General features: G+C 39.8%; 1 protein-coding gene across 3 annotated transcripts in view; it reads right to left on the bottom strand.

Moving 5' to 3' along the window:
- LOC134341524 (signal-induced proliferation-associated 1-like protein 2) overlaps window positions 1–20,361 on the bottom strand; it is a 521,779-nt gene that overhangs the window by 219,453 nt on the left and 281,965 nt on the right. For all 3 annotated transcript variants that reach the window (XM_063039398.1, XM_063039402.1, XM_063039409.1), the window contains exon 9: window positions 12,113–12,689. In XM_063039398.1, coding sequence (XP_062895468.1) covers window positions 12,113–12,689 — 577 coding nt within the window. The remainder of the gene's footprint in view (window positions 1–12,112; window positions 12,690–20,361) is intronic.

Below are 20,361 nucleotides of genomic sequence, written 5' to 3'. Positions count from 1 at the left end.
TCTGTCTTTCTGAAGCCTTCCTGTTTCCTCAATACTACCTGCCACTCCACCAAACTTCGTATCATCTGCAAACTTGGCAACAAAGCCATCTATTCTACCATCTAAATCATTGATCTACAACATAAAAAGAAGCAGTTTCAACACCAACCCCCGCAGAACACCGCTAGTCACTGGCAGTCACCAGAAAAGGACCCTTTCATTCCTGCTCGCTGTCTCCTACAAAACAGCCAATGCACTAAACATGTCAGTAACTTTCCTGTGAAACCATGGGCTCTTAACTGCTTATGCAACCTCACGTGTGGCACCTTGTCAAAGCCCTTCTGAAAATCCAAATATACAACATCCACTGCATCCCCTTTATCTGTCCTACTAGTAATCTCCTCAAAGAATCCCAACAGCTTTGTCAGGCAAGATCTTCCCTTATAGAAACTATGCTGACTTTGTCCTATCTTGTCCTGTGTCACCAACTACTCCATAACTTCATCCTTCACAAATAACTCCAACATATTCCCAACCACTGAGGTCAGGCTAACTGGTCTATAATTTCCTTTCGCTGCCTTCCTTCTTTCTTAAAGAGTGGAGTGACATTTGCAATTTCCCAGTTCTCTGGAACCATTCCAGAATCCAGTGATTATTGAAAAATCATTATTAATGGGTCCATAATCTCTACTGATACCTCTTTCAGAACCCTAGGGTGCAGTTCATCTAGTCCAGGTGACTTATGTATCTTTAAGTCTTTCAGTTTTTTGAGCACCTTCTCTCTTGTAATAGTAACTGCATTCATATCCTTCAACACCTGGCACTCCTGCTCCCTGACACTCATGGACCTCTGGCATACTGCTAGTGTCTTCCACAGTGAAGATGGATGCAAAAAAACTCATTTAGTTTATCTGCCATCCCCTTGACCGCCCCCTCCCATTATTATTTCTCCAGCCTCATTTTCTTGTGGCCCTATATCCACTCTCACCTCTCTTTTATTTTTTACATATTTCCATACTTCCAAAAATCTTTTACTATCTACTTTGATATTGTTTGCTAGCTTGCTTTCATATTACATCTTTTCCCTCCTAATGATTCTCTTAGTTGCTTTCTGTAGGTATTTAAAAGCTTCCCAAACCTCTATCTTCCTGCTAATTTTTGCTTTGTTGTATGACATCTCTTTTGGTTTTACATTGGCTTGGCTTTCCTCGTCAGCCATGGTTGTACTATTTTGCCATCTGAGTATTTCTTTGTTTTTGGAATACATCTATTCTGCACCTTCCTCATTTTCCCCAGAAACTCATGCCATTGCTGCTCTGTTGTCATCCCTGTTAGCATCTCCCTCCAATTTACTTTGGCCAACTCCTCTCTTATACCACTGTAATTTCCTTTATTCCACTGAAATACTGCTACATCAGACTTTACTTTCTCCCTATTAAATTTCAAGTTGAATTAAATCATATTATGATCACTGTCACCTAAGGGTTCTTTATCTTAAGCTCCCTAAATGCCTCTAGTTTATTACATAACACCCAATGCAGTATAGCTGATCCCCTAGTACGTCCATCAATAAACTGCCCTAAAAAGCCATCTCAAAGGCATTCAACAAACTCCCTTTCTTGAGATCCATTACCAACCTGATTTTCCTAATCGACCTGCATGTTAAGATCTCCTATGACTATCATAGCATTGGTCTTTTGACACGACTTCTCTATTTCTGTTATAACCTGTGGTCCACAGCCCAGCTACTGCTGGGAGGCCTGTATAAAATTGACACCAAGGTCCCTTTACCCTTGCACTTTCTTAAATCAACCCAAAAGGATTTAACATCTTCCGATCCGATGTTACATCTTTGTACTGATTTGATGCTATTCTTTACCAGCAGAGCCAAGGCACCCTCTCTGCCTACCTTCCTATCCCTCTGATACGAAGTGTAAACTTGGACATTCAGTTCCCAACTACAACCATCCTTCAGCCACGATTCAGTGGTGGCCATAACATCATATCTGACAATTTGTAGAAGTGCAACAAGATCATCCACCTTATTTCTTGTGCTCCCTGCATTGAGATATAACACTTTGGGTATTGTATTTACTACCCTTTTTGATTCTGCATCCCTAATGCACTGGCTGCAATTTTGTCCCATCAACTGCCTGCCTTTCCTGACTTACTGTTAGTGCAGACTATTATCTAAATGGGGAGAAAATCCAAACATCAGAGGTGCAAAGGGACTTAGGAGTCCTCGTGCAAGACTCCCAGAAGGTTAATTCACAGGTTGAGTCTGTGGTAAAGAACGCAAATGCAATGTTGGCATTTATTTAATGGGGAATAGAATATAAAAACAAGGAGATAATGCTGAGCTTTACAAGACACAAGTCAGACCACACTTGGAGTACTGTCAACACTTTTGGGCCCCATATCTCAGAAAGGATGTGTTGTCATTGGAGAGAATCCAGAGGAAGTTCACAAGGATAATTCCAGGAATGAAGGAGTTAATGTATGAGGAGTGTTTGGCAGCTTTGGGCCTGTACTCACTGGAATTTAGAAGAATGCATGGGGATCTCATTGAAACTTACTGAATGTTGAAAAGACTAGATAAGATGGATGTGGAGAGGATGTTTCCTATGGTGGAGGTATCCAGAACTAGAGGGCACAGCCTTGAAATTGAAGGGTGACATTTTAGAACAGAAGTATGGAGGAAATTTTTTAGCCAAAGAGCAGTGAATCTGTGGAATGCTCTGCCACAGAGTGCAGTTGAGGCCAAGTCCGTGGGTATATCTAAAGCGCAAGTTGATAGGTTTTTGATTGGTTGGAGCATTAAGGGATATGGTGGGAGGGCAGGTGTATGGGGTTGAATGGGATCCAGGATCAGCCATGATGAAACAGCGGAGTGGATTTGATGGGCTGAATGGGTATATGTTATGGTCTTATTAAACTAATTGGAAAAAGTGTTAAGCAACATTAAACTGAAAGGAAAACAGTTAAGTCATAAATGAGTAGAGGTCTTAATGGTGATGAGTGAACAGAACAAGAGCTAATAAAAAAATTAACCAAAATGAAATAAGAAACTAACAAAAATTTTCAAAATCAACATAGAAATTCTATTTTGAAAAAGAGGGTAGTCAGGAGTAACATACAATCTTTAAAACTGTCATTGACAATGTTGCAAATTAAAATTAGGCTACAGTTGACATGTTAAGTTTATTCCAGTATTTTCAGTGTGATAGAGTTCACCGATATGAACTAGTGAATAAGCTTACTAATAATAATATTACACAATAAAAGAAAATAGAATGCAGTGAAGAGTGACACAGGTCCAAGAAGTAGACAGCTCTTACCTCAGCATTTAAAATGAACAGCTGAGAACGAGTTTTTAAAATAAACATGATTGGTGCCCTAACTATAAACTTCCACTAGTTTCTCAGTTCTGAAATTGGTCCTTTAGATGTAGAAAATAGTATATGCCACTTAGCTATTTCAGAAAGAGGAACCAGGAAATTATAGATCAATTAGCCTAACATCTGTTGTTAAGAAATTACTAAAACTTATAATTAAGGAAAGAGTGACTGAACAAGTTGAAAATTTTCAATTAAGAGCCCTATTGAGTATATTCTGCTTGTTACCAACTGGTGGGAAGGATATAGAGGAACATATTTACTCAGCAATATAAGAACTATAGAGGAGTGACATTTTCCATCCATTGACGAAGCAGCATTGTTGGATATGGTTCTGGGATCTAACATGGGGAACATTTGGGAACAATGGATTTAAATAAGCTGCAGAAAAGCAACACTGAATTAAAAGAAAATCTTTATTGGAGGTGTGCCAATTTCAGTAGACAGAAAATAATTTTGGGAAAAGTAAATTGAAATCTAACAAGGGGGAAACAGAAGATAGGTAATGTTATGTTTTGTAACTCCAAAGCTAATTGAAAGGAAAACACAGGAGGCTGGTATGAACTCCATTTTTACTTTAGTGAGACAAGCACTTATTTTTATCTGTCCAACATGCTCTTTGTATAGTAGGTGTCCTACTTTGTTGTATTTTCTTGTATTGGTCTGATGTATGTGAACACCTGCCACAATAGTAACACAATTTATTTAGCCACGTAGGCCTCCATCTAGTCACTGCAATTTTGTTCATGCTCACTTTTATTCTAGACTGGAATTCAATTACGCTTCTGGCTGCTGTTTCCATTGATATAGCAATTTCAAGTTCTCTTTTAAATGTGAGTTTCATTTCAGTTAGGAGCTGTTTTTGAATGCTTTCTTGTAGGTTCACACAAACTAACTGATCTTTCAGTGCATCATTAAATCCGTCTCTGAATTGGCAATGCTCGGACAATCTCTTCAATTCAGCTCAAATGGACTCCCTTGCCTTTTGATTCCACCTAAGAAACCTAAAGCTTTCTGCAGTCAACAATAGTTTTGATTTTAAATGTTCCTACATTACATTCATGATATCAGCAAAGCTCATTTTGGCTGGCTTGGTTGGAGCAGTCAAACTTCGAAGCAAGCTGTATGCTCTTCCACCAATTGCACTCAGCAAAACTGGCACTTGTTTCTCATTGGCTATTCTATCTACTTTAAAATACTGTTCAATTCACCCAGTATACATTACCCAATGTGCAATCAAATGAGCCTATCTTTCTGATGTAGCAGCTATTTCTCCTTTTTTAAAAAAAATTGTGATTATTATCACCTGGTACTCAGTTTATGAGCCCATGAATTTGTACATTTTCTGCCTTTCTTCTTAACTCAACTATCTCTCTCCCCTTCAGAGGAAAAAATGTGCTGCAATTTTTTAAAAACTCAACTGTTTTTCTCCTTCTGTGAAGAAATCAAGCTGCATTTTTAAAAAAAACTTGAATGTCTTGTTACTCTTCAACAGGTAGTATGTATGCTTCTTACTTTACGAGGCATGCCTTATCACCTGGTGGTGTAAAGATGTATGCCATTCACATACTTTTACATAGAACATATAACCCATAATGAATTATGTAAACAACAAAGAATGCTTAATTAAACAATATATTTACAATATTACTCAAATATTACTGAAATATTAAATACACAATAGATAACATCAGGGAATTGAGTGTAATGGCAACTGGCACAAAATTGAGGCTGAAACTAAGTCAAAATAGTGGGCTATGTGGGCATGAAGTGTTAGATTGATCTTGGGGTAGGTTAAATGGTTGGAACAACATGGTGGGTTGAAGGGCCTGTACTGAGTTATACAGTTCTATATCATATTTAATGATGCACAGTCTTGAAGGCCCAAGTGGCCTGCCTTTCAGCAAAATACATACTTCTGTCTCAATGCCATGTATTGCCCCAACTAATTTGGGGAGGAGATCTTGACTGAATCATCAAACCTGGCTACATCCCTATCCCAATGCCTCCTTTAAACATTTCACCTTTTTACCAATATCCTTAAAACCTTCATTCTTAAAATCCCGCCCCAAATACAATTTTTTAAAAAAAGCTTTCATCAAAATACTTTCATGAATTTCCTCCCTCGGTATCGGAACTGAGTTTTCCATCTCTGATGTTCTCAGCCCCAATACTCCCATATTCTCTGAAAGATTTGCTACATATTAATTCCCAACCCATACACTTGGATTGGCTTTGCCCTTGACCAGAACCTAGACCATTATATTCATCTGGCCTTTTCATTCTGTTTGTTTAAATCACACTGAGGTCTATGTTTGATCAACTCCTCCAATTACCCTCCACTCATATCCTTAATCCCCCTCCCAAACTTTAGTCTCATAGGGACTCCTAACTCACCCAGTAAATGTCACAAATAGAGGGTCATCCTCCCCTTTATCTGTTACATTTCCTGGGAACGTTGCAGACAAAGGGCTTGAAGAATTGTTGAGGAGGCCATCCATCCCACAATCTCTTTAACCCACTACCACCAGGAATGAGGTACAGGAGCATCAGGACTAGACTGCCAGACTGGGTAACAGCTTCTTCCCTCAGGCTGTTAGGCTAATGAATATCCTGCTACCACAGAGGTCTGGTCATTAGGGCAGCAAGCTGTTTACTGTACTGGACTACATGCATTTTGAATTGTATTTTATTAGCTTATTTCTGGCTTTTGTGCTGTGTGTGCTATATGTTTTGTGGCTGCACCATAATCCGGATGAACATTGTTCCATTTGGTCTATATTTGTACAATCAGATGAGAATAAACTTGAACCTGTACTTGAATTAATTCCTCACCTATAACCTATTTTGGCACAGGCCTAACTGCAAAATAGATTTATCAAATTTACTAGACTCTAAGGGCTAATTTTTAAGGAGAAATCAGGGAAATTTAATTCATATTCTTAAAAACCTTGATTTTAAGGGGAATGGCCACAGCGAAGCTCTGCTCTAACTGCCTATTTATATTTCCATTTCTCCTAACAATCATCCAGCTACTCGCCTCCTGCAACTTCAGGGTGACTACTTCCCTGTAACTCTGATTATCTGCTCACTCTCCCTACTGTATGTATTTGCACATTTGCCCAAGTTATCTTCTTTTGCACATTGTTTGTCAGTCTTTACTTGTGTGTAGGTTTTCCAATGATACTATTGTATTTCTTTGTTCCACTGTGAATGCCTGCAAGAAGATGAATTTCAGGCGAGTATATGGTGACATAGCTGACTGATGGCATAGTGGCATCAGCGCCAGACTTCGGAGCAAAGACTCCCGAGTTCGAATCCAGCGGGCTCCCTTGCATTCTTTCCATCCGTGCTGGCTTGAGCATTGAGCTAGCAACTCGGCCTCATAAAAATAAGAAAGCCTGCTAAAAAACGCTGTCTTGACGGCGTCCCGATGACTCCACTCGGAGTAAAGGGCTTTCTTCTTCTTCTTATATGGTGACATTTTATTTTGAACTTTGAACATTTGAGATTAGCATTCTGTCATGCTGATTAATTTTCTCTCCTGAGCTTTGGACAACAGATATCGTATTAGCCAAGTTTAAGTTATTCCACCCTCCTTTCACCACTAAATCTCCTAGCCTAGAAAGCACGTTAAAAAAATCTCTCATATACAACCTCTAAATTCAACAATCGGCCACATGGATAAATTCATTGACAAGTGTTGATGAACTGAACATGTTACCAACTACATTCTTTTAACACCTGCCAATGTAGATTGGGAGGGTTGTCAGGGAGCTGTTACATTAAGTTATAACACTGAACACTTAATTAAATATATATAAAAAATGACACAGATCAGGCATAATTTACAAGTATCAGCTTACCAAAAAAATATATAACCTTAGGGTTGAATGAAATAGATCATTCATTCAGGCTTGTGGATTTCATGGATCAAGGCCAGGTCACTGCATCCAAGAACATACCTTCCATTTAGAACATTCAAACTTGTTCAAGTAAAACCCCTGTACTTCACTTATGCAGTCAGCACTAAAGCTTTAACGTTCCTGAATTCTTCTTGTAAAGGGATTCCCAAGCTGGAGGCCTAAGATTACAAGAAACCTTGCTACTATGGCAACTTTATCCTACTTCGCCTTGTATTTATCTACATATTCTGAACATACTGTTTTCCTACGTGTACAAAGTGCATAAAATAAGGATCCTTGTTCAGCCATTGCACTTGCTTACACAGTGTTTCCTTCAATTTATAACTGCATTTTTTGCACTAGATTCTCACTCATCTTGTATTCATATCAAAATTTAAATAACTGGATGATTACATTTATTTTAACACAAACTAACTTTTGGGTAACTGTAGAACTTAAGTGTATGTATAGAATTTAAATATCCTTTCCATCATGGAACTCATTTACTTCCTTAGTTGGAACTCTAGGTTTGATTATTCTATGGCTGGAGGAGAAGATGGCGGCACGACACAGCGTGCGCTGCCTCTCCGGTGAAATGATATCATATTTGTTAAATAGGGGGCCGTACACAATCCTGATTTGATGGAGACAGACGTGAGAAGCACGGAGGAACATCTGGAGAAACTTCTGAAATGCCCGGTTCGCTGCTGCTGCTACTGTACGATCGAGAATCTCCGGAGGGTAGGCCCCAAATCTTCGGCTTTGCCTGTTGCTGGTGGCGGGGGCTGGAGCACCATCTGGGCAGAGATGGTGCTCGGTGTCGGAGGGCTGGTCGGAGGCTCAAAGTTTTCAGACGACTCAGAGTCGGACTGTAGTCGGGTGCTTCCAGGATGCTGCTTCGGCACGTTGGCGGTGCTGGAAGGCTCACGACAGGAAGAGTTTTCTTCCTTCTCCCGTCTGCATGAGATCATGGGACTTTCAAGAGACTTTGAACTTTTTTTACCGTGCCCATGGCCTGTTCTTCTTCAAGTTACGGTATTGCTTGCACTGTCGTAACTATTTGTTATAATTATGTGGTTTTTGTCAGTTTTTCAGTCTTGGTCTGTCTTGTGTTTCTGTGATATCACACCGTAGGAACATTGTATCATTTCTTAATGCATGCATTACTAAATGACAATAAAAGAGGACTGCGTGTCCTCATAATCTAAAGCCATCTCTTTTCCCTTCCTCTGCCCGCCATTAACTGAACTCACATACAACTCTGCTATGTACGATCTGCATTGCGTTCAGTGTACTCAGCCTTTTCAAGATCAAGATTCAAGATTGTTTAATATCATTTCCAGTACATGCGTAAAGGAAGACAAAATAATTGTTATTCCAGATCTGATGCAGCACAAAAAACGCAAAACACAATAATAATAAAAATATATAAATATAAATACATAAGAAAGCCTACTGTATATACATAGATTGATTGTAAAGTGTGTGCATAAAGTGATGCTAGGCACAGGAGCATCCGTACATAAGATGACCCAGAAAGGAAATTATGAAGTAGTGTTGATGGGGGCGGGGGTGCAGTTGGAAGGGCTAGTGGGTGGAGGTGTTGATCAGCCTTAGAGAAATAACTGTTTTTGAATCTGGTGGTCCTGGCATGGAAGCTACATATCTCTTCCCTGAAGGGAGTGGGACAAACAGTCCATGAGCAGGGTGGGAGGGATCCTTCATGATGTTACTAGTCTTTTTTCCCCCCAGGAATTTAATTAGTTTTTCACCCCCAATAAATGAAGTTCATTATTCTTGTTTCTGCATCCTTCCACTGTCACCTTAGCTGTCTCTACACAAATCTTTGTGATTCCCACAACTGAAGATTTTGATTCTTTGACTCGCGTCTCTTTTCTACTTCCTTCTTTCCTACCATCAGCAGCTATTCCTCTAAGCAGTCAAATCCCATTTTTCTGGATCTCCTTTCCTAAACATTCTGCTTTACTGCTTTCAATAAGTGTACAAGTCTATGCCTTTCACTAAGCTTTAATCACTTCCCTCAACATCTCCATCTCTGACTCAATTGACGCCTGCATTTCTTATATCCATCTGTGGTATGCGTTTAATTTGAAGACATTTATATAAACGCAAGCTGTTGTTGTATGACATCCCAAGTATTAAGCTGTGACAGTTCCCCAAGAAAAGTGCATCACAACTGCTAATTGCAAATAGCAAACCTGAAAATATAGAAGCCACAAAATCAATGATTGAGAGACAAGTTTCAGAAACACACCAATAAAACATTATACTTTGCAATGCCTCTAAGCAATCAGTATTCTGTGGAAAACCATTCAATCCTTGAAAAATAAATGACTTGACATGTCAGTAAACAAACCAGAAGATCACTGCAGTGTTTCCTTCAATATGAAATGGTCAGACTGGCTGCTAGATTCAGAGGTAGTTATATACCGTAACTATTTCCCCAATGGTAATTAAATTCAAAACACCCCCAGATTCATTTGTGATGCACACAGATTCACCCATTAAGAGGATTCACAGCATCACGTCAATCTTTGGTGACCCAAGTCACAATGTCTGCAGAGGGACCTGTCAGAAACAATATTTCTTTAATGTGGATCTCATTTCCAGAATAGACAACAAAGAATCTGAATCTAGGGCACAGACAAAAAGCACTTGCACATTTTAAAATATAAATGAGAAAGTTGTTAATTAGTAAGAAATACATTTTAAATAATAAAAGTAGATCAAAGCAAACTTTGAAATGATGCAAGCAGCCTTATTCAGGAATGTGCCTTTACTGCCTAATATTGTCAACATAACGCAAGTGTAAATAGAGAAAGCAATAATAGGACCCTTGTGATCCAAGCTAATATATCCTCATTTACATTTCTCTAAATTTTCATTTCAATGATTGATGACACTAAGGAGATGCTGTCCACACAAATCATCAAGCTATTTGATATCAGTGGAGGTACATAACTTCATTCATCAACCAAAGCAAGAGCTAATAAAACTTGCAGCAAAATCAAGATAAAAAGCTTTGGGAAATTCCCCTTGGATATCTCAGAAGCAATCAAATTAATTACTGATATCAACTATCAATCATTCATTCACTCTCTGTAAATAGAAGGTGCTGGGGAAGTTTCTTAAAGTGCTTCTTGCCGAACAACCCAACAATCTTTGTTTACTTAACACTAGACTAAGGCTTTATAAGGCATGATTCCACCGTACCCTGAGAACTGCAAGCAGCTTTGAGCCCCTTATCTAGGAAAGGATGTGCTGACATTGGAGGGGGTCCAGAGGAGTTCATGAGAATGATCCCTAAAATGAAAGGGTTAATACATGAGAAGCGTCTGATGGTTCTGGACCTGTACCCGCTGGAGTTTAGATGAATGGGGGGGGAAGAATCTCATTAAAATCTATCAAATATTGCAAGGCCTAGATATAGTGGATGTTTCCTGTAGTGAGGAAGTCACTACATGACTGTATCGCTACCCACAGCCCCAATCTGCCAAATAGATTTGCCAACAACACTACATTGATTGGCCTTATCTCAAACAATAATGAGGTGGCCTACAGGGAAGAAGTCATCTCTCTGACACAGTGGTGTCAAGAAAACAACCTCTCCCTCAATGTTGCAAAAACAAAGGAGCTGGTTGTGGATTACATGAGGAATGGAGATGGGCAAACCCCTACCGACATCAATGGATCTGGGGTTGAGAGGGTAAACAGCTTCAAGTTTCTCGGCATCCGTGTCACCGAGGACCTCACATGGTCTGTACACATCAGTTGTGTGGTGAAAAAGGCACAATAGCACCTCTTTCGCCTCAGATGGTTGAGGAAGTTTGGTATGGGCTCCCAAGTCCTAAGAACTTTCTACAAGGGCACAACTGAGAGCATCCTGACTGGCTCTATCACTGCCTGGTATGGGAATTGTACCTCCCTTAATCACAGGACTCTGCAGAGAGTGGTGCGGACAACCCAGCGCATCTGTAGTTGTGAACTTCCCTTGATTCAGGACATTTACAAGGACAGGTGTGTAAAAAGGGCCTGTAGGATCATCAGGGACCCAAGTCATCCTAACCACAATCTATTCCAGCTGCTACCATCTGGTACCGTAGCATAAAAGCCAGGACCAACAGGCTCCGGAACAGCTTCTTCCACCAGGCCATCAGACTGATGAACCCACGCTGATTTGAGTGTACTCTATATTAAATTGACTTTTGCCCTATGGCTCATACAGTCCATGCAAAACTATTATTCTGCCCTGTCCCATCGACCTGCATCTGGATCATAGTCCCCTATACCTGTCCTAAAAACGTACAAGCTTCTCTTAAATCTCATACCTGAAACAATGACACTAATATTTGTAATAGGTAAGCTAATCAATATATTGCAAAAGCAGTTAAAAACAGGAAACAGAAGGTTGTGGAATGATGCAGATATTGCTATTAGCATTTGCAATTTTTGACTGATTGTAATTAACATGAACACTGGTAATATTTATGACTCAAACACAAAAATGGGGTGATGAGAAAAATAATGCAATCTATTGAGCAAAACCTGTCTCTTCCAATGAAGTGTATATTCTTTCACTGAAAATATCTGAAGCTAGAAACTATATGTTGGTCCAAAGAAAATTAGTTAAATCAACAATTTTCCCAAAATAAATTAATTACTGCAAATTATCTCGACATTTTAGACTGAATCTTATTTTAGTATTAAAAGACTATAAGGCACCAAATCTTTTCCAGAATATGCATCCAAACTTACCACATAACAGAAACCCATGATAAATTTAGCAGATGGCATTAAAAGCATTCATCTTACCTCAAGCCTCTGTACTATTTCCCTGATGTCATCTGCACAGTTTTCCATGGCAGACAGCAGGATGCATTCTCCTCTTTCATAAAAGATCTTTATAGTCATTAATCCAGAGGTCCAGCCAATTACATCCCTGCATGAGCAATTAAACACTACATTTTTGGAGTCTTGCTCTACAAGCACAATGAATTCATTGGAGATTCCAAGAAGACATTCAATATCACTAGATTGGCCAAAGTCCCGAGCAATAACATTCCACACAATAGCTCCAAAGCTGTACAGCTGCGCATCCTTCCGGGGCTTTGTCTTCTCTTTCTTCTTTGCCCCAAGTGTAATGAAGCTGAATTTCACAGAAGAGTCAACTGTAGCTGTAGTTACAAAGTTTTCTGCCAGATCCTTCAAATACTCCTGCCTTGTTCTGGTGGCCATTGCCCGGAACTTTTCTGATTTGTGTGCTGCATTTTCTGCGTTGATAACTTTGGCAAGTAGGAAGTCCCTGAACACTGCTGATTTGGGAAAGGTGACTCCTTTGGGAATGGGTGGGCCAAATGGTGGTACATCTTTAGACCTGGAGACAGCCACACTGTGTGTGGTTAAACAGACAATGCATCAGATTTGTAATCACAGTTTCAAAATACAGGAAGTACATTTTGATTTTATCAAGGAAAACATGAGTAGAGAAAATACATACAACTAGTATGATACCAAGTCTATATAAATCCGAGTTTCAATGCTAAGAATATCAGGGGGTAAACATTTTGTAAATTAATCTGTTTGTTCTGGAATGCTGGTCTCCACATTCCACAAGTTCCAAGCAAAATTCATTAGATTTAGATCAGCTAACACTTTCTAATTGCTAGTGACAAGAAGATCTTGAAACTATCATACATGGCTAAACAAATTCTGAAAGTAGCATTAATTGATACATTTGACGCATATACTGATCCTTTACTTTTATTAATGTGTGGGCATGTGGCCAAGTGGTTAGGGCATTCGACTAGCGATCTGAAGGTCGTGAGTTCGAGCCCCAGCCGAGGGAACGTGTTGTGTCCTTGAGCAAGGCACTTAATCATACAGTGCTCCACGACGACACTGGTGCCAAGCTGTATGGGTCCTAATGCCCTTCCCTTGGACAACATTGGTGTCATGGAGAGGGGAGACTTGCAGCATGGGCAACTGCTGGTCTTCCATACAACCTTGCCCAGGCCTGCGCCCTGGAGAGTGAAGACTTTCCAGGCACAGATCCATGGTCTCGCAAGACTAACGGATGCCTCAGACTTTTATTAATACATTCATAGCTTCTCATGTGTTTTTCTTCCCCTTCTTTAGTTAACAGCTGGAGATTTCATGCCATATTTTAGTGCATCTACTTAGCCCTTTCCCTCAAAGCAATTGAAAAGTAATCAATTGTTCTTCAATTTCATTTTCCTTCATCATTACTCATTCAACAGTGGGTAAAGCTTTTCTCTTAGCTGTACTATAAGTGAATGGATAATATTGAATAACATGGTTAATATCAAGTAATTGATTGTGGACCAAGAAGGGCAAGTGAAGGGAACACACAGCAGTCCTCACTGAGGGATCAGAAGTGGACAGAGTGAGCAGTTTCATGTTCCTGGGTGTCAGCATCTCAGAGGATCTATCCTGGGCCCAAAAAATGATGCAATTACAAAGAATCAGCAACTATATTTCATCTGGGATTTGAGGAGAATTGGGCTATAACCAAAGGCACTAGCAAATGTCTACAGATGCATCGTGGACGCTTTTAAAAGTTGCTAAAGGTGCATCTGTTAAATACTGATTTGAAGGGGGTAAATATTTATGCAATTAATTATTATGTGGTTTATATTTGTAATTAATATCACTTTGTAGAGATCTGTTTTCACTCTGACACAAAAGTTTTTTTTCTTTTGATCAGTGTCAAAAAAGACAAATTAAATCAATTAATTCAATGTTGTAAAACAATAAAACATGAAGGGGGCGGAACACTTTTTATAGGCATTGTACTTCTTATTGTAATTTATAGCTTTTATTACGTATTGCAAAACAAAAAAATTCACGACATACACTGGTGATGTTAAACCTGATTCCAATTTGCTTCATCAGTATTGTAACTCAAATTTGAACATACAAGAAGAAATCTCATAATGATTCTGTGCACTTGGAGACGTGCACTTCACTGATCTGGCAGAATTCTTGATTAGCATTTTCTGTGAAAATTGTGATTATCACTGAAAGACTGGCACATTTGATAACTAATTTTATGAACCACTTCTCACCTTTAATATTATTAATATTCTATATGCTGTGACATTATTTCGATTTTCTGGATTAATGCGTAGGCCCACAGGGCTCTGGCCTGTGACCCTGCTAATTAGGGACTCATTAGGAAAGAGCAGCTTTAGCTGAGAAGTGCTGAAGAGGAACCTCTTTTCGGTTTTTGGGTCCAATTCTCCTACTTGTACTTCTCATTGATCCTCAGGTTCAATCCTTTCTCCACTTCCTCTTAATAATCTCTTCAGTGAAACGGTTAACATCTGAGCAGTTCTTGATGGCTCTGTATCTGTAATTGCTTGGGTTTAGAAGAACAAGAGATCTCATTGAAATCTACCAAATGCTGGAAGGTCTGGATAGAGTGGATATGGAGAAAACAATTCCAATAGTGGGAGAGCCTAAGACCAGAATATAAGGACATCCCTTTAGAACAGAGTTGAGGAGGAATTTCTTCAGCAAGAGGGTAATGAGTCTGTGTATGACTAAAACAGAGGTTGGTAAGTTTTGATTAGTAAAGGCGGGATCAAAGGTTACGAGGAGAATGGTGTTGAGTGGGAAATGAATCAGCCATGATCGAAAGGCAGAACAGAGTTGATGGGCTGAATAGCCTAATTCTGCTCTGTCTCATGATGTCACTGAGGATTGAAGTCTTTGATCCCTACCTATAACAAATGGTGTCAGGATTCAGTCTCCATGCCTGCCCACTTGTATTTGTTAATTTCATTTTCTTCCTATTGGCCCTATTCGGGGATAATACAGAAAGGATGACTGGATCATGGCTCCACACCTATGACACACTCAGTCAGCAGGAGAGGCTCCAAACCTCCATCCATGGCAGTGTAACTCCATTCACAATCAAGGTGTGATTTTCAAGACTGCACACAGAGAAGCAAACTTAATGACTTGCTTCAAAGATGTAATATACAAAAGGAAAGCATTTTGAAAGTAAGAATGGAAAAGAATCCATTAAAGTAAAATTAAGTTGGCATCATTTGCTCTCGAGCCTGACAACTTGACCCTTTGAGGTGCTGGTTGGAGGGTGCCACTATTTCACAAACATACAGGGTTGCATGGATTACTTCTGCCTGGCCAAACTTTGTGCAGGTTTGAAATCTTGAACTTCACAAGTATCCTTTTCTGCAGGTAACAGTGAATCTCACCTTCAACATCTGTTTTTCATAATGTAAAACTTGTGCCGCACTGCCCACAACAGCACAAACCTTCCTGAATTTGAACAGAAGAGGACTGAAAGGTGCCCACCCAATCTCCACCCTTATCCAGTGCAGAGGTCAACATCCAAACATGCACACATGTATTGAGGTCACCCTCTGTGATTGGAGTAATCTTTGTTCTGGAACATATGGAACATAGGTTTAACAGTTTACCGTTTATTTATCATGTTAGTTCGTTCCACTCCATCAGAACTTTTTTGAAAATTAGATACAATACTGCAATAATAGAAAAGTTCTCAGCCTATGACGCCAGTATGCTTTGAAATGAGGTCTTTTGTGAAGCTCTCAGAACTTCTATGCTAATACAAAGGATCCAGATAAATTTCTGAGGAATTTTTCATGTCATTGGAGTATTGTGTGCAGTTCTGATCACCTACCTACAGGAGAGATAATCAGTAAGACTGAAAGAGCACAGAAAAAAATTTTTCAAGATTGTAGCCAGGACTTGAGGATCTGAGTTACAGGAAAAAGGTTGAAGGTTAGAACTTCATTTCTCAGACCCTAGAAGAATGAAGGGAGATTTGATACAGGTATACAAAATTATGAGAGGTAAAGATAGGGGAAATGTAATCAGGCTTTTTTCAACTGAGGTTGGATGAGATTAGAACTGAACTCGTGTTAAAGTTGGAAGGTGAAATATTTAAGGGAAACATGGCAGGGAACTTCTACACTTAGAGAATGGTGAAAGTGTGTAATGAACCTCCAGTGGAAGTAATGGTTCGATTTCAACATTTAAGAGAAGCTTGGATAAATACATGGATGGGAAGGGTATAGATTACTATGGTCCAATTACAGCTCTATAGCTGTATCTCTCGAATGATGAAATTAAAGATTTTGCAAGTTCAGAAAGATCTTGCAGTGTGGTTGATGCTGCACTTTGTGCTTGCCCGGTGTTGCTGCATGAAGATTATGTCTCTAGATTGGAACCTATTTACACCGCAATTCAGCAGACAGCCATTGGGACACAATAAGAACAATCCTCTCCCTGTGGTAGACAGCCACTCTCAGGTTAGAGGAGAAACACTTCATATTCTACCTAAGCAGCCTCCAACCTGATGGCATGAACTTCAATTTCTCTTTCCTGTAACGATTTTCACCCTCCCCCTTACCTGTTCATCTAGTCCCCACACTGGCCTCTTATCTCTTCTCCTCATGTGCCTGTCACCTCCCCCCGGTGCCCCTTCTCCTTCACTTTCTCCCATATAACACTCTCCTCTCCAATCAGATTCCTTCTTTTCCTGAACAATGCAGATATGTAGTACACAAAATAAGGTAGATTATCTTGTAGCGCAGTTAGAAGTTGGCAGGTATGATGTTGTGGACACCACTAAATCGTGGCTGAAAGAAGATCAGGAGATGTTGGGAGCTTAACATCCAAGGATGCACACTGTATTGAAAGGACAGTCAGGAAGGCAGAGGGGTCAGCGTGGCTCTTTTGGTAAAAAATGAAATTAAATCCTTAGAGAGAGGTGACATAGGATTGGGAGATGTAGTATCCTTGTGGATAGAGTAAAGAAACTGCAACTGAGGGGAATTATATGAAGACCTTTAAACAGTAGTCGGGATGAGGAGTACAAACTACTTAGGGAGATAGAAATCGCATGTCAAAAGGCAATGTTACAATAGCCATAGGAGGTTTCAATATGCAGATACATTAGGAAAATCAGATTGGTGCTGGATGCCAAGAGAGAGTATTTATACAATGTCCACAAGATAGCTTTTTAGAGCAGTTTGTGGTTGAAACTAATAGGGGAAAAGCTATTCTGAATTGGGTGATAGATAATAAACCAGATTTGACTAGTGAGTTTAAGGTAAAGAAACTTCTGTGAGGCAGTGATCATAATATATTAGAATTCACCCTGCTATTTGAGAAGGGGAAGCTAAAGTCAGATATATCAGTATTACAGTGGAGTAAAGGGCATTTTAGAGGCATGAGAGAGGAGATGACCAAAGTTGATTGGAAGGGATCACTGGTAGGAATAATGACAGAAATGCAATGGCTGGAGTTTCTGGGAGCAATTCAAAATGTGCAGGATAGGTACATCCCAAAGAAGAAGTAATATTCTAAAGGAAAGATGACATAACCGTGGATGAAAAGGGAAGTGAAAGACAACATAAAAGCAAAAGAGAGGGCATATAATAGAGCAAGCATTAGTGGGAATTGGAGGATAGGTAAATTTTTAAAAAACAACAGGAGACAACTAAAAAAGTCCGAAGGAGGAAATAGATAAAATATGAAGGTAAGCGAGCCAATAATATCAAAGAGGATATCAAAAGATTTTTCAGATATACAAAGAATAAAATAGAAGTGGGAGTAGATATCGGACCACTGGAAAATGATGCTGGAGAGGTCGTAATGGGGAACAAGGAATTGGAGGATGAACTGAATAAGTATTTCGCATCAGTCTAAACTGGAAGACACTTGTAATATGCTGGAAGTTCAAAAGTGTAAGGGGGCAGTTGCTATTACTAGGGAGAAGGTTGCCTGGGAAACTGAAAGGTCTAAGCTCGGTAAGTCACCTGAACCAGATAGACAACAACCCTGGGTCTGAAAGAGGTAGCTGAAGAATTGTGGAGGCATTAGTAATGATCTTTCAAGAATCAATTGATTTTGGCATGGTTCTGGAAGACTGAAAGATTGCAAATGTCACTGCAGTCTTCAAGAAGGGAGGAAGGCAGAACAAAGGAAATTATTGGCCAGTTAGACTGACCTCAGTGGCTGGGAAGATGCTAAAGTTGATTGTAAAGGATGAGGTCTCAGGGTACTCGGAAGCACATGATTTAAAAAAAAAGGCATTGTTTCCTTAAGGGAAAACCTTGACTGACAAATCTGTTTGAATTCTTTCAGGAAATAACAAGTAGGATAGACAAAGGAGAATTGGTGGACGTTATAAACTCAGATTTTCAGAAGGCCTTTGGCAAGGAGCCACACATAATGCTGCTTAACAAGATGGTAATACAGGAAGGATACTAGCATGATTAGAGGATGGGTTAATTGGCATGACACAAAGAGTGGGAATAAAGGGGGCCTTTTCTGGTTGGTTGCTGATGACAGGAGTTGGTGTTGGGACCACATTTTTTTATAGTACATATCAATGATTTAGATGATGAAATTGATGGCTTTGTGGCCAAGTTTGCATATGATATGAAGATAAAGGAAAGGGCAGGAAACAGGGAGGCTGCAGAAGGACTTGGACAGATTAGGAGAATGGGTAAAGAAGTAGCAAATAGAATACAATGTCAGGAAGTGTACGGTCACGCACTTTGCTACAAGGAATGAAAGTGTAGACTATTTTCTAAATGGGAAGAAATTCAAAAATCTGAGGTGCAAAGGGACTTGGGAGTCCTCATGCAGGATTCCATAATGGTTAACTTGCAGGTTGAGTCAGTGGTGAGAAAGACAAATGCAATGTTAGCTTTCATTTCGAAAAGACTAGAATGTAAAGTCAAGGATGTAATGCTGGGGCTTTATAAGGCACTAGTGTGGCCTCACTCGGAGGGAGTTTTGTGAGCTTTGGGCCCCTTACCTCAGAGACATTGCAGAGGGTTCAGAGAAGGCTCACGAGAATGATTCCGGGAATGAAACTATTATCATATGAGGAGCATTTGATGGCTCTGGGCTGCTACTCGCTGGAATTTGGAAGCATGAGAGAGGAATCGCACTAAAACCTATCGAATTTTGAAAGCCCGAAATAGAATGGATGGGAAATGGATGTAGGGGAGTCTAGGACCAAAGGACACAGTCTCAGAACAGAAGGATGAGCATTTAGAATGGAGATGAGGAGAAATTTCTTTAGCTAGAGGGTGGTGAATCCGTGGAATTTGTTGCCACAGGCGGATGTGGAGGCCAGGTTTTTGGGTGTCTTTAAGGCGGAGGTTGATAGGTTCTTGATTATTTAGGGCATGAAAGGTTACAGAGAGAAGGCAAGAGAATGGGGTTGAGAGGGGCACTAAACCAGTCACGGTGGAATGATGGGCTGAAAGGTCTAATTCTGCTACTATGTTTTATGGTCTTCTCCAGCTCTTTGCCTTTGACAACTATCACCTCCCTGCATCCCCCATCCCCCACCCACTGTTTCACCTATCATCATCTTGCTTGTCCTCATTCCCCTCCCCTATCTTCTTATTCTGGCATCTTCCCCCTTCCTTTCCAGTCCTGATAAAGAGTCTCAGCCCAAAATGTCAACTGTTTATTCATTTCCATAGATGTTGCCTGACCTGCTGAGTTCCTCCAGCATTTTGTGTGTGTTGCAGCAGGAAACATCTCCATAGTTACTGCAATAGTCTTTCAATGACTCCTTCCACTTGCTTTAAATCAATGGCTTTTATTTCTGATGGAATATACTGCAGGGCACATGGTTCATGAGTAGGATATAACTCATAGAAAATTAAATTTGGCACCTTGATCAAATTGATTGTTATATATACATTTAATACCCTATAGATTGATAAGTTGAACTTGTACACAGCTCCCTATTGTCCTCTGCATTATCTATAGTACAATTGTGAATTTAGATTAGGCTTTATGATTCTATGCATGCAAGACCATGCTCTCTGGTAAATTCTTCATTAATCTGGGGTTCTGTTGTTTTAGACACGACAGAGCAGGAGGAATTAAAGGAGAAGTGGAGGCATTACTAGTCAGGGAAAATATCACGTCAGTGCTCAATCAGAACAGACTGGAGAACTCATCTAGTGTGGCATTATGGGTGCCATTGAGGAATAAGAAAGGTATGACCACGTTAATGG

Source organism: Mobula hypostoma, chromosome 2 (genome assembly GCF_963921235.1).
Source record: "Mobula hypostoma chromosome 2, sMobHyp1.1, whole genome shotgun sequence".
Taxonomy (NCBI): Eukaryota; Metazoa; Chordata; class Chondrichthyes; order Myliobatiformes; family Myliobatidae; genus Mobula; species Mobula hypostoma.
The sequence above is the reverse complement of the archived record's forward strand: the minus strand, read 5'-3'. Positions and strand labels throughout refer to the sequence as shown.